This window comes from Amblyomma americanum, chromosome 2 (assembly GCF_052857255.1).
Source record: "Amblyomma americanum isolate KBUSLIRL-KWMA chromosome 2, ASM5285725v1, whole genome shotgun sequence".
Taxonomy (NCBI): domain Eukaryota; kingdom Metazoa; phylum Arthropoda; class Arachnida; order Ixodida; family Ixodidae; genus Amblyomma; species Amblyomma americanum.
The window spans coordinates 10,642,130-10,654,855 of record NC_135498.1 but is presented as its reverse complement, the minus strand read 5'-3'; the positions used below and the strand labels follow the sequence as shown (position 1 = coordinate 10,654,855).

Sequence of the window (12,726 nt, the reverse complement as noted above, 5' to 3'; positions counted from 1 at the left end):
ACAATTACTGGTCTTTCCAATCAATGACTGAGTAAGCGTTTGATTCATAAAGCCCTTGCAATCAGTATTGTGGCTGGCACAATAACACAATTTATAGAAGTTAAAATCCACAATTGGGACATCACATGAAATACTGTGCCTAGGTGCTGTGTGTAAGCTGATGGCAAAGTGAAAACGCAAAAAATCACCTCATCATCGTCATCATCCTCGGTTAAAGAATCTGCAATGCTGTTTTCAACATTCGTGTCTGTAAAAATAAAACACATAAAAAGTTCCGTTAAAGAACATTTTGGTTTTCTGCGCAGAAGGAAACAGTACGCAGTTTAAGCTGGTTTTGTTCCTTCGGAAAGGAAACTAAAAAAATAGTACCTCCTCAGAAACCAATAAAACATTTCTAACTTTTCTTCCCTTTGCACTTTATATTTCAGTGTTGGTATTTATTGCTTTAGTTAACAACCACTTTATTTGCACCCTGCCCAATGCAGATGGAGAAGCAGCAGCACAAGAAAGATGCCATTAGACACCTCGATGGATCTGCAGCACCCATTCCAAAATAGCAGTGGTTAAAATCTCCATACATAATGAAATGAAAAGTAAAGCACAGCAAAATAAAACATAACTCACATGCAACAACACAACACAATTGCTCCTCTGGTTTACATAGTATTGTACATAAAGTTTTGCAATACAGATGAACAAGCCATTGTCACCAGTACAGTAGACGTATTCAAAAGAGACAGTGATGCACAACAGGGGCATCCCTTGCTAGCATTCGCCTAGAAATTTTTTAATAAATGATTAATACTGTTATTATTAAGTTTAAGCAACAGCAGCAAACAGTCTGTTCTTCAAAGATACTAACAAAGGCAATGAAGTCCAGAACCATGAAGGAGTTTTCATACAACCTAGAAAAAATATGATCAGCAAGAGTAAAAAAAGACAGTGGTCATAAAGGTAGCTTACAATAAATGTTATTCAAAAGTAACTATATAAGGGAGAGCAACAACTAAAGAAAATAACTTGCATGCTATTTTGGCAGACAGTTTGCATGCATACCTGAGGAAAGAAGTCTCTCACACACTTGATCTATTTGATGCTGCACGTCGGGAGGGGAATGCATTTTCGCCTTTTGTAAGTTTTCTTCAAGGCCCTGGTATAAAAATACATTATTAGTCATGAAAAATATGTCTAGGATGTGACAACTGGAGAAAAAAAACGGGTTTTACCTGAAAACAAAAGACCATAAAGATACACTAGTAAATTTTAACACAGAAATTAAGTAGAGTATATAAAATCTAATTATTATAAACAAATTGCAACTTCGGAAAATGTTCAACTTTTTGCAAGTTTCGCATTAAGTCACATTAAGTGTAGTCACTCCAAGATTAGAGTTCAGCCAGCAAGACATGTTCAGAAGTGAGCAAAAGTGTGTCGTCCCACAAACAACTGAAATGAATGCAAAAACGTTATTCACACTGCAATGAAAAAGCTTTTCACATCATTTCACTGTGCAAACGCCTAGTATTTCCTCACCTGCCAGTGTGCAAGGCCTGCTCTGGCTGCCCCTAACCCAATGCTCCTGTGCCCAAAAAAGGTCATGCCAGGTAGTAGCTACTATTGGCCCTACACATATGATCTCCTCCCACCTTCCCACTTGGCGAACTGCCCCAAGTTACTCATGCCATCTTCCCTTACTTTAAGGGTATTAGCTGGCCCGCCAGCCCCTGTTCCCTGGCAGAACATGCAAAACTGACAGTAACAGACCATGCACTAGTATTCTATTGTCCTTTAAAAAATTCAGGCTTGGGCTCTAAACGACAGACTCAGCCTACTGGCTCTAAATGAAGCCACAGACAAGGTAAGATTACAAGCTAAAGGAAGGTAAGCAACTTTCACCGCAGGCACTCACATTGAAAGGTCTGCCTAGTCTGCACACCACCTTATGCTCAGGCTTATTTTTTTCATTCTGCCCATCACATGCTTCCCCGCAACCATGTAACACTCCACTTGAAACTTATGAAGGCAGGCAGCGATTGCGAGGAGATGCCAGCCACTACGATGAGGACTTTTGCTCTCACTGGTTACTCTCGTGGCATAGAATGCCGAACAGAAACATGCAATCATAAACTTCAACACAGCTTTCGAGGTTTATAGAATTTTTTCCACATATAGAGATCAGAACCATAGGTAGCAAACATTTGCAGAAAGGGCAGTCCATGCATACTGGAACTACAAATCATAGTCGTGAAGCATTGGAATCTCTGACACTGCAATAGAAACACAGGAAGTGTAAAAAGCCCGATACAATAGTAAACTCTTTCAGTTGAAGTTATTTTCCAGAAAATCGTTGCCATGTGTCGTGGTGTACAGGGAGCAAACGCTTCCAGCTTCGATTTAGGCCGGGAGTTATTTCAAGGGGGTGTGCTCCCTACACACACTAGCATTGCCAATGTCATTGACATTTACCATACAACCATTTTATCAAGTCTGATTACTACTCCTTTTGTTGCAAAAGAAATCAATGAAGTTTGATTAGCACCAGCAGTTCTGTTTACTGAATTTGTAGTTTTAATTTTAAGCAGAGCAGCTCCAATTGGGTCCTGCAGAAGCAATATCAAATTTCTGGGGTGCATTTTCTTCTTCAGCTGTGCACACACAGAGATAAAAATATCGTTAAAACATTTAGTTAGACTATAGTCTAACTAATCATGAACTTAGGAAGTCAGTACTAACTATAGTTAGTACTGACTTCCTAAATTCACGATTATAACATATTAAACGATGCAGATGTGAAAAAAAAAAGGCAGGACCGACGCTGGACTTAAACTGAGCTTCACAATTCTCACACATGAAATATGAAAAGTATTTGGCTTTTTAAGGCAGCAAATTGAGAAGTTCATAACCCAACTTAGCAGCTTTTCATCTGAGACACTAACTTATGTCACATACGCACCACGTCAATGGCAATACTACGAAACTCCTGGTCACACAAAAGGCTGTACAGAGCACCATTCAGGTAAGGCACAATCTGAAAGACACAAAAGAGATAAACCTGAGGCTTTCCTCCATGCTTTCATACATACATAGCAAGATGCTTTAGATTTACCTCTGCATTCTTGTGTGCAAGTTGCTTCTTTATCACATCAAGTATAGAGCCACTCATCTTGCTGCAGTGTTGCTTAGCTGCAAATCCAGGACAGGAGTACAATTAGTGGGCTGCAAGCACCTAACAGGTGCAAATACAAAATTAGCAAATTCTCCCTCACGCTTATGCTGTATGTAAATACCGCAGCTGTTCACTTGGAAAGAATACTACTTCGATGTTTAGGAATGGCGGAAATGGAGGCAGAAACACTGGGGTCACTCAGGAAAGGCAGAAGTGCTATCAAATAATCGTAACTATTCTCTGTTGCGATGTGAATATAAAACTGGTGCATATGCCATGTGGCATTTCATAACTGAGGCCTTTTAGAGGATAGGAACAGCTAGAATGGGGTTACAAACTAATGCAAATGTGCATGCTTTCAGGCATATCGGTATCTGTAAAGAATGTGAAGGCAAGCATTCATGTATTAAAGGCACCTGTTACAGGAACGTCGTCAGCACAACCACCAGTGCTGTCTTGCTGAGCACAATTTATTTTGAAATCAAACAAAAATGACATTTGATCTCATAGGCACACCTACCCGTTTTCTGAAGGCACAGATTCATGAAGAGAGCAGTTATGTACTCTAGGCCATACTCTGAGAACCCAGCCTCTTCACCCTCTTGCAAGGAGCGTATTATCCACTCTAGGATGCCATGGCTGATCATGATCTCCTTTTGCTGATGCCTGTGGCATTTAAAAGAATAAACTCAAGAAAAGCCTCCATTTTTTTCCCCAAAGCGCACTCTAAAACTGAATTACGATGCAATGAACAGCACGTCATGAGAAAGACATAAGACGATTTCTTTGTAATTAAAATTAAATTAACCAACTACTGTGTGTATTAAGTGAGACATGCAGCAGAAAATTATCACCACAGATCACAAGTTGTTTTGACCATGTATGTTAACAACTTAAACATAATACAGTAGTTAATTGTCATTCAAGAAAAAGTCACGTAGTTTTTAAAATACTTACATCAATTTCTGTGTATTTTGTGTGCTAACCTTCACGAGTTCTTGCTCTAAGTATTTTGCACGAGTTCGTCAAACACTACAGTATATAGCGAATGTCCGGACCCCGTAGAGTATCTGTTACGGGTCCAATTGGACTTATTTTTGGAAATGTGGCAGAGAGTTTGAAGGATGCTTCACTCCCGCCACCGGTTGGCCCAGTATTGCACTACCTCCGGGATCGGCCTTGTCTTTAGCGCGTCTTTACTATCCTGTCTTTCTATCCCATCTTTCAACTCTCCTACTATCTGCACGTGGTAGCGATTGTGGCCCGGCTTGAGCTAGTGAGCAGGCCTGTGCACTTTCCTTTTCTTTCTTCCTGGCAACAACAGCCAGACAGACAGACTACAGTATGCTGCTTTGCAGGCTTTTACCCACTCGCAGATTTCCACCACTAATTTTTTAACCTCATTATTTGTAAAGTCAAATTAGGCAGGTTCATCAAATTTTTGACTCAATGCGGCCAGAGATGTCAAAATATACATCGCCGGGAGTCATAACGGCACTTCAGCTTCAAAATTTAATGGGACTAGGCCTTAGATCACTGGTCTTGTCTTCAACCAACGTTCCACACTGAATTATCCTCAAGTTTAGCATTCAAGGCTGGACACACATCCAGACAAACAGGCACACAAAAAGACCACAGAAAAAAGAAAAAAATTCCGCCATGGGGCTACCACAGTAAGGCATGTTGCCGGGCTAGTTGGTTTAGCATTTTTTGAAGCTTGGAAAAAATCCACCTTGGCACAAATAAATTCAAACAGACAAAACAAAAGAGACAAGGGGACAACGGACAGGCGCCTGTCCATTGTCCCCTTGTCTCTATTGTTTTGTCTGTGTGAATTTATTTGCGCCAAGGTGGATTTTTTCCAAGCTTCAAAAAATGGGGCTACCAATGAGACATTTTGAACACATTTCATTATATGAATCCAAAATTGATCTTCAAGCATCCAGAGTTGCAAAAACAATGAACACAAAACAATAACTGAACTGTCCCTATTTATGCACACATAAGTATCCAGGGTTGCAAAAACGATGAACACAAAACAATATAAATTGAAGTTTCATTTTTCTTTATGCACACATGTAGCTAAACTAATTGAAATGCATTGCTGGGCAAAAGCACAGCCGGAAGATTTATTCAAAAGGAGGAAGGGTCAAGCACACAAAAAAAATTTCTAACCAATATGCACATCGATGCACGTGCTTTTTGTTACACATTACAAAACACATGCTAAACTGCTGTGAGAGTTAGAGGTGTGCCACAATGTTAATTTTGTTTAAGGGAAAATGGCCAGGTCAACTTTATGAGCCACCCTTCCAACCTTTTCTTCTCTTCTCCCAATACGGCCATACTCCAGTTGCTGGAATTACTACTATAAATACGTTACATAAGAAGGAAATTTTCAGTGCGGATGGAATGAAACTTCGATGTCACACCAGAAAAATGCCGTTACCTTAGACTCAGTTTCTGAAGTACACCCAGAATCATGTCCAGTGTTCTCGAGTTAGTGACGCAGTCAGACACGAGCGTGTCTGTCAGCACTGCAACAAGCTGGAGATTCTTGGCCAAGTAATTTCGACCTACGCACATGGAAGGAATAAAGAAAACCTTAGCACTAAAAAACAAAAAGAGGAATGGTTGCTGCCACTGCAGACAAACTAGCCCAAAGTGTTCACACTTTTTATTAACAAGGTTATAATAACTAAACAACATTTGCCAACAAAGATGTGTATACTCAAGATATTGCTGGTGTGAAAGTAATAACACAAATTTCAAAGAAATTCGATCATTTACACGAATGCAAAAATCAGTATTTACCAACACACTGTCAAAGCATGCTGCATTGCAGCCTTATAGCATCATAAAACAGTGATGCTATGCAAATAATATTTGTAGAACACATTCTACATAGAATTCCAATACATATCACAACGTGTTACGTCTGTTACCATGGTTCAGTGAAGTGCTGGTGAACACTCTCAGCATAAGGCTGCAGATAAGAGAGCTACATCTAAAAGAAGTGGTAGAGCAATGCCCACAATCTGCGGAGGTCATGGATTCAGCTCCCAACAGAAGCATGTGCTTGTGTTTTCTTCTAAAACTATTGGAAATCTAAATGACCACGCTGTTCATTTCCTTATCTAATAAACTCCACCTCAAAAAAAAAATTACAGTCCCTTATGTTTACCTTAGCTTTCGCCATTTTGCATATTCTAGTAGCAGCATTTCTAAACCCCTCCTATTAAAGTTGCCTTTTTTTTTCTTTTTCTTTTGCTTCCAAGTCCCTGCAGGATAAAGGAAAAGGCCCATCAGCTACAGCGTGCACATATTTTCCACATGATTTCATGAGGTCGATGCAGCCATTAAAACCAGCTGCAGTAATCTCAGCTTTACTTGACTAATTCCATGTACACGAGCATTTCACTAAACGACTACTGCCTAATCTGCCATCACTGTGCAAAGCAGGGGCAATGAAATACCACCAGTGGGCTAAGCCTTACCTGACCGAAAGGCAGCAAATGCATTCAAGAACCTCACAAAGCTTTGCTGCAGCCCCGTGTTTGGTGATTTAATCAGGTGCAAAATTCGATTCTGGAAAAAAAAAGATCAGAAGAGTAGACTATGAGAGTGGGCTTAGAAAAAGCACATTTCTATTATTCTACGTGACAGACATGGAAGAGGATGGCTAAAAATGTAATACAACGCTAGCCAACAATTAAAGATATCAGCAAAACTTTAAACAACCAGTACAGCCGACGGCCGAAGTCCATGAACACACCGAACGGCATGAGCAGGGGCTGTGTTCGAATATGTTGGCGGCTTCTAGGGTCAGTGGGGTCATAGGTTCGAGTTGCGGCGGCATCGTCTAGTTGTAGTGTCTTCTGGTCGGGGCACGGGGCTGGGGTGAATGGCGTGGTCGGTTCTGGTCTGGTGGGCTGGGGCACTGCCAGGCGGTGCGGACAGGAACACACGACCGATGACCTCGGCACACGCAGGACGCCGAAGCTCCCGGACCAGGATGGGGATGAACTCCGCACCTCCACCAAATGTTACGTGACGGCAAGCAGGTGAAAGCAGGACTACATGACAGATGGCGATGGAATGATTTAATGGCGGTGGGCCTAGCGCGAGCGCTCCGTGCTGCGCCACTGCCCACTTTGTCGTTTTCTAGTCCGTGACAATATGTTCACACCAACCCTTTGACAACAGTAGCATACACATTACTCTTGCAGGGTGTCCACCGTGCCTAGAAAGTTGGTCTGAACATATTCTCCACTGAAACAACGACTCGGGGCATCCAACCACATGTGTCACAAAGTGGTGACAACGGTGAGGTTCTTTCTTTGCATTGGCTGCTGAATTCTGGGTGGTGTAAAAGTCATGGAGCCACCAAAAGTGACTGTTTGACAATACAACCTCTGTTTGGAGCTTTCTGCATATTACCGTTATATATACCTGCCAGTATATTCTAGCTGGCCAAGAGCGATACAACAATTGTTCCACTCAGCACACTCTTACCGTGCATCTACTGCTTTAAATGTCAGTTGGTGCAAGGATGGATGCAGAGTAAAAACTATTGGCTGAAGCCAAGTACAGATATAATTCATTGAAAGCTGCACTATATTTTTTTTTATACTTTCCCCCCGAAAAAGAATTAAGCATTTTCACCACGTTTTGCACATAAAAAAGTCAGCTTCATGCACTCAATGGACTTTTCCCTGCAACCCTCCACAAACAAGAAAAAGAAGTGCCATATTTTTCAATCTAACAGTAGGGTACAAGTAGCAAGTTCACTTACGCAGTAGTCAGATGACCTCTCAATGAAGCCCAGCAGATCATTGTCCACATAGGCCAACAAGACACAGTCCCTTTCGTCCACAGAAGGAGCCTTGGTCAATTTCTAGAAACAGACCAGACAAAAATAAAAAGGAAGGCGCTCTTAAAAGTCTCACAAAATCACCACTGATGTATAAAAATTAGAAATGGAAGTAGCAGACTAATATAGGGGCATGCTATGAAACTACAACATGGAAGATAAATAATAAGTAAGATGGGCTTTGGTGATGTTTACTTTAGTGGCTCATATAAATATGAGCTCTTCAAAGTCATGTTAGACCTAAAAGCAAAATAAGAAGTATTCCATTCTTTTTGTACATAAGCACTTCGGTGAAAACTATGTATGCCTATGCATGTATAACTTTTTTTTTTTCGAAATAATATAATCAGGACAGAAATGTGCATACAGCTGTCTAAACGGCAAATTCTGAATTAATCAAACATTCACTCACCCTCGGTTAGCATGAAAGAACAATCTACATTCTTGCATAACTTCAGAAAGCAGACAAAAATATTTCCTTAGACTGTTGCCTTTTTAATTTTTGTTTACATTACTTGCCCTTTTTGGAGGACTGAAAAGCTCATTGTATTCGTTACTTTACACACAATGCTGAATAATTAATGTATTTACTCATGCAATTAGCACCCTTTTTTTCTTTAAATTAGGGATTCAAACAGGGTGCGGAAATCACGCAAAAACTTTCTCAACATGTCCTTAAAATCTCAACAAAGGTCATAATGCAAAATATGTACGATATATATTGCTGCCTATATGTACACTCCCCCTCTTCTCGCACCCATCATGGCCAACAAAAAAAGTTGACTCCAAATAAAACACATACCCACTACCGCCACACCCCACGCTATGCAGTTCCCCACGGGATAGCACATGACGGCGTGTGGCAATCTCAGAACAACAAACAGGCAACAACACAATCGGGAAGTCAGCAGTAGGAGGCAAAGGAGATATCAGGTGATAAACCGGGGCCCTCGCGTGCAGCCCACCTGATTAGCGGCACACCAAACAGCAAATGTTTCGGTAGTTTCGGACTCAGACATGTGCGCAACTGTTCGTTCATGACAGCAACCACCAGTACGGACGAGCCGTTTAAACGGAGCACAACTCAGGCTCTTGCCACTCACACCTTTCGCAACCGCGCATGGCGACGTGACCGTGCCGATCTTCCCAAGTCTGTCTTGCGAGCACCCGAGTACATGATGGTGGTTTGGCACAGCAGAGAGCGCAAAATATTTGAGTACAAGTTTTATTTTTTATTTTTCAAAAATCCAGGTAAAAAGTTGGGGTGCACAAATTATGAGTGGGCGCAAATTACGCAAGTAAATATGGTAAATTCGGTCACCATCTGTGGGTGGAATCACTGGAGACTGAATGCACATGTCCGATATTGTCTTGTACAGCTAGTAATGTCAATCCCATTCACATCTGCAATACTACACCATTTATATGCCCTCCAGCATTATGTGTTACCAGCAGCCATACTAGGTAATCCATCTCGTGGAAATGCTGTGATTTAAAAAAGGCCAATGAACAGAAAAAATAAGGAAAGAAGCTGCACGTACCCATCGAAGGGCTTGCAGCAGAAGAGCTCGTGAGCTGGAATCAGCCCCAGAGAGGTCTTGCTTGATCTTAGAAAAGTCTAGCCTGCACATATTCCGTTTGAGTGAATTTCTCCTGCATCACAACGCCAGGCCTACACCAGCAAACGCAACTGCAGAGAGACATGGCAAGAATGCTTTCCTACTGAACTTGACTAAATAATAATAAGGGCTTGCACAGAAGTGACAGAAACGATCTCCCCAATTTCCCGCCATACTGACTGTATTATAGTAATAGAATGTATACAAATTAAAGGAGCTGGTGTCTACTCTCATAGCTTGTGGATAACAACCACAAATGCTGAACTCCCTGGCCAAGCCACAACATTCTTGCATACAGAAAGTAAATGTAGAACTTTCTTCTAAACAGACAGCATCACCACCAAAATTAACACCTTGAGCAACATTAGGTTACTTGCAGCTTAGTGAGGAATCTCCATCTTATGCATTGGCTATGATGAGTGATTTCTAAGTGTAAAAAAGACATTGTCATTTTGACCTGCATGGGGTGATAAAAACATTACACATTAATAATTACTCACAACAGGCCAGCCAAAATATGTTACTATTACTATGATCTCTATGCGACCTCTCACTATCTTGAACTAAACAGCAAAATGGAATCAAACGAATCATTCGTGCTAACTCTGCTCCTTTACGAAATGCTCGTTTTACAGTTACAGTATACAAGTTCATTCAACAAGATTTCACTGAAAATCAAGTACACCAGAAATACCCAGACTTGATATTCTGCTGCACTGGTGCCCAGTCTTTAAATTTCACAACAAGAACAACTAGTATGTGTGCAGGCACCATCACAGTATTTATATGCTGGAGCATGTCGGTGAGCTCAAGATGGCACAAAATTTTTCTGCAGCATATGCTAAGCGTTGATATTGCTTTTTCCAGTTATATCTTGCCTCCTTCAATTTCTTCCTCTTATTTTTTCATGCTAACCTTGTGCGTTTTGTGCAGAGTCCACTTCTGAGGACGAACAGTTGGTTGCCACCACAGGCTGACCCACAGGAAGTCTGGGGTGTCTGCAACTTCACCAGGTCAGGAAACCGCTTCCCACAGGAGAACAGCACATTCTCCAAGTTCACCTGCGGCGGCCAGCAAGAAACTTAAATATCAATAAAAATGTAGAGAAGCCCTCCCAAAGTTGGTCCACAACGACATTACAAAACAAACTCTGCTGAGCTGCAGTCATCACTTTACTGGGAGCAATTCCAGTTGCAGACAGTCGATGTGGCTTTCCCAAAAGCAACTATAAACTCATATATATAAACTTTGACAAACCTGCAAGGGCACAGGCAAACCTTGCCACCATGTACCTCCTATCAGCAAAATTTGAGCACTAAAAATACAGCTGTTTGAGCTGGAAAAGCATTTACACTTGTCTTTCTTAACAGTGCAGCAGGACCACAGAAAGCTGCTTGTAAACATCAAAGTGTCCTCAAGTAGACTAAGGTAATTTTCATCAAGTAGGATTTGAAAGAATAAATAGAGAAATACAGTTACCAGGTCTCCCCTAATGGTTGCTTCAAGGGCAGTGATCAGCTCAGTGGTCACGGTGACGAGCATCTTGTAGTCCTCCTGAGATTAAAATCAATAAAGAACAGAAATAAATAAACAAATTAGTAGGAATTTTTGTGCCAAGGCTGTGCTATAGACGTAGGATATAGATGCTTTATTGGAAGCGCCACACTAATTAATTAAGAAGCACCAAAATTTAAGAACATGGACAATTTTTAATTTTGTGTACAAAGAAATGCAGTACCCAAAGCTGAGAAAAAAACCCCAAAAAACTCATGTTCAGTGCCAAAAATCCATAGCCACTGAGCCACCGCAGTGGGTAACACAAACCAGACAAAGAGGTGGCTGCGTTATAAATTATAAGTTATAAGTATGTGCCTGTGTATAAATTACGCACCTGTAGTTTCGACATCTGTCTTTCTTGAATTGCATGCTGCTGGTCAGAATATTGCAGCCTCCTCTCACAACGTCGAAAGTCTTCTCGCATGTCTGCACACAAGTAGCAAAGATTATTTTAGTTATCAACCAACCAATCAAGCCCACTGGGGTGCTTATTCACAGTACCGGCACTCTTACTGTGCTAGAAAAACTGCAAGTTGGTTATAGCAAATGCATTAGCTTGGCAGAAATGGTTAAAAAAAATAAAAACAATGAAATTTCAAATTTCCAACTATCTGGTTATGAGGCCTCTAGCCTCATAAATGGTCAGCGCTGCATCAGTGATTTATCATTTCCTCTAACCTTTGATAAGCTGGATGGGATGCAAGTCATGTTTTGAAAGCAGGTACCAATATCAACAGTAAGAAGGAGCATGTTTGTAGCAATTCAGGCTTTTCAGACTAAACAGCCTTGTGACCTACTGAAGCAAAAGAATGCCATTGGAGCATTATGCAACACAAAATCACCACTTTATGCATGATTGGCCATGTATAAAAACCATGTTCGAATTTTTTTTAATCAAGACATTTTATCATGTGTTAATAGTGAGTGAAACACTCTCTGTCTCAAGTTTATTGAACCAGCAGTCTACACCTTGCCATGTGGCCATTATAAAAAGAGAAAATGTTAATAACTGTCCACCCATAAATATGCAAACTATGGCCATTTTTCCAGCATTTTTTTCATTAGTATTTATATCTGATCACTTTTTTTTATTGCGGCGGTGTCACTTATGGCAGAACAAACTGATTACCTACCGATGGCAGCATAGCGCAAAAAAGTGAGGAGATTTTTAAGCAAAGATACCTAATAATGCTGCCTTAATATATGTAGATAATATAGCCATTCACAGAGGGTTTCAAATTATACCTGTATTAAATGAAAGTCTAGAATGACAACAACAAATTCAAGCTTTGGAAAGTATCCCAAAGCTGACTGCCTTGAAAAATATGGAGACCTACTAAATGAACTAAAGTCACTTTTTGTAGTTGCTTCCAGCTCAGTGCAGTCAACAGCATATGAAATTTAAGGTTATTAAATGGTAATAAAATATAAAAAATCTTATTCACCTGAATTGAATGTCTGATTATGTATTTGCTGTGGTTTACAACAGTAAAACAGTTTCCACAAGGCAA

At 40.6% G+C, this 12,726-nt stretch overlaps 1 protein-coding gene across 4 annotated transcripts in view; it reads right to left on the bottom strand.

The window, feature by feature from the left end:
- The window catches only part of LOC144120553 (lisH domain-containing protein ARMC9-like), a 41,811-nt gene that overhangs the window by 12,395 nt on the left and 16,690 nt on the right, over window positions 1–12,726 (bottom strand). For all 4 annotated transcript variants that reach the window (XM_077653088.1, XM_077653085.1, XM_077653087.1 and 1 more), the window contains 12 exons: window positions 11,550–11,641; window positions 11,138–11,212; window positions 10,574–10,719; window positions 9,581–9,662; window positions 7,962–8,063; window positions 6,664–6,754; window positions 5,616–5,742; window positions 3,687–3,832; window positions 3,107–3,183; window positions 2,954–3,028; window positions 1,057–1,150; window positions 189–247 (listed from right to left, as the gene is read on the bottom strand). In XM_077653088.1, coding sequence (XP_077509214.1) covers window positions 189–247; window positions 1,057–1,150; window positions 2,954–3,028; window positions 3,107–3,183; window positions 3,687–3,832; window positions 5,616–5,742; window positions 6,664–6,754; window positions 7,962–8,063; window positions 9,581–9,662; window positions 10,574–10,719; window positions 11,138–11,212; window positions 11,550–11,641 — 1,166 coding nt within the window. The remainder of the gene's footprint in view (window positions 1–188; window positions 248–1,056; window positions 1,151–2,953; window positions 3,029–3,106; window positions 3,184–3,686; window positions 3,833–5,615; window positions 5,743–6,663; window positions 6,755–7,961; window positions 8,064–9,580; window positions 9,663–10,573; window positions 10,720–11,137; window positions 11,213–11,549; window positions 11,642–12,726) is intronic.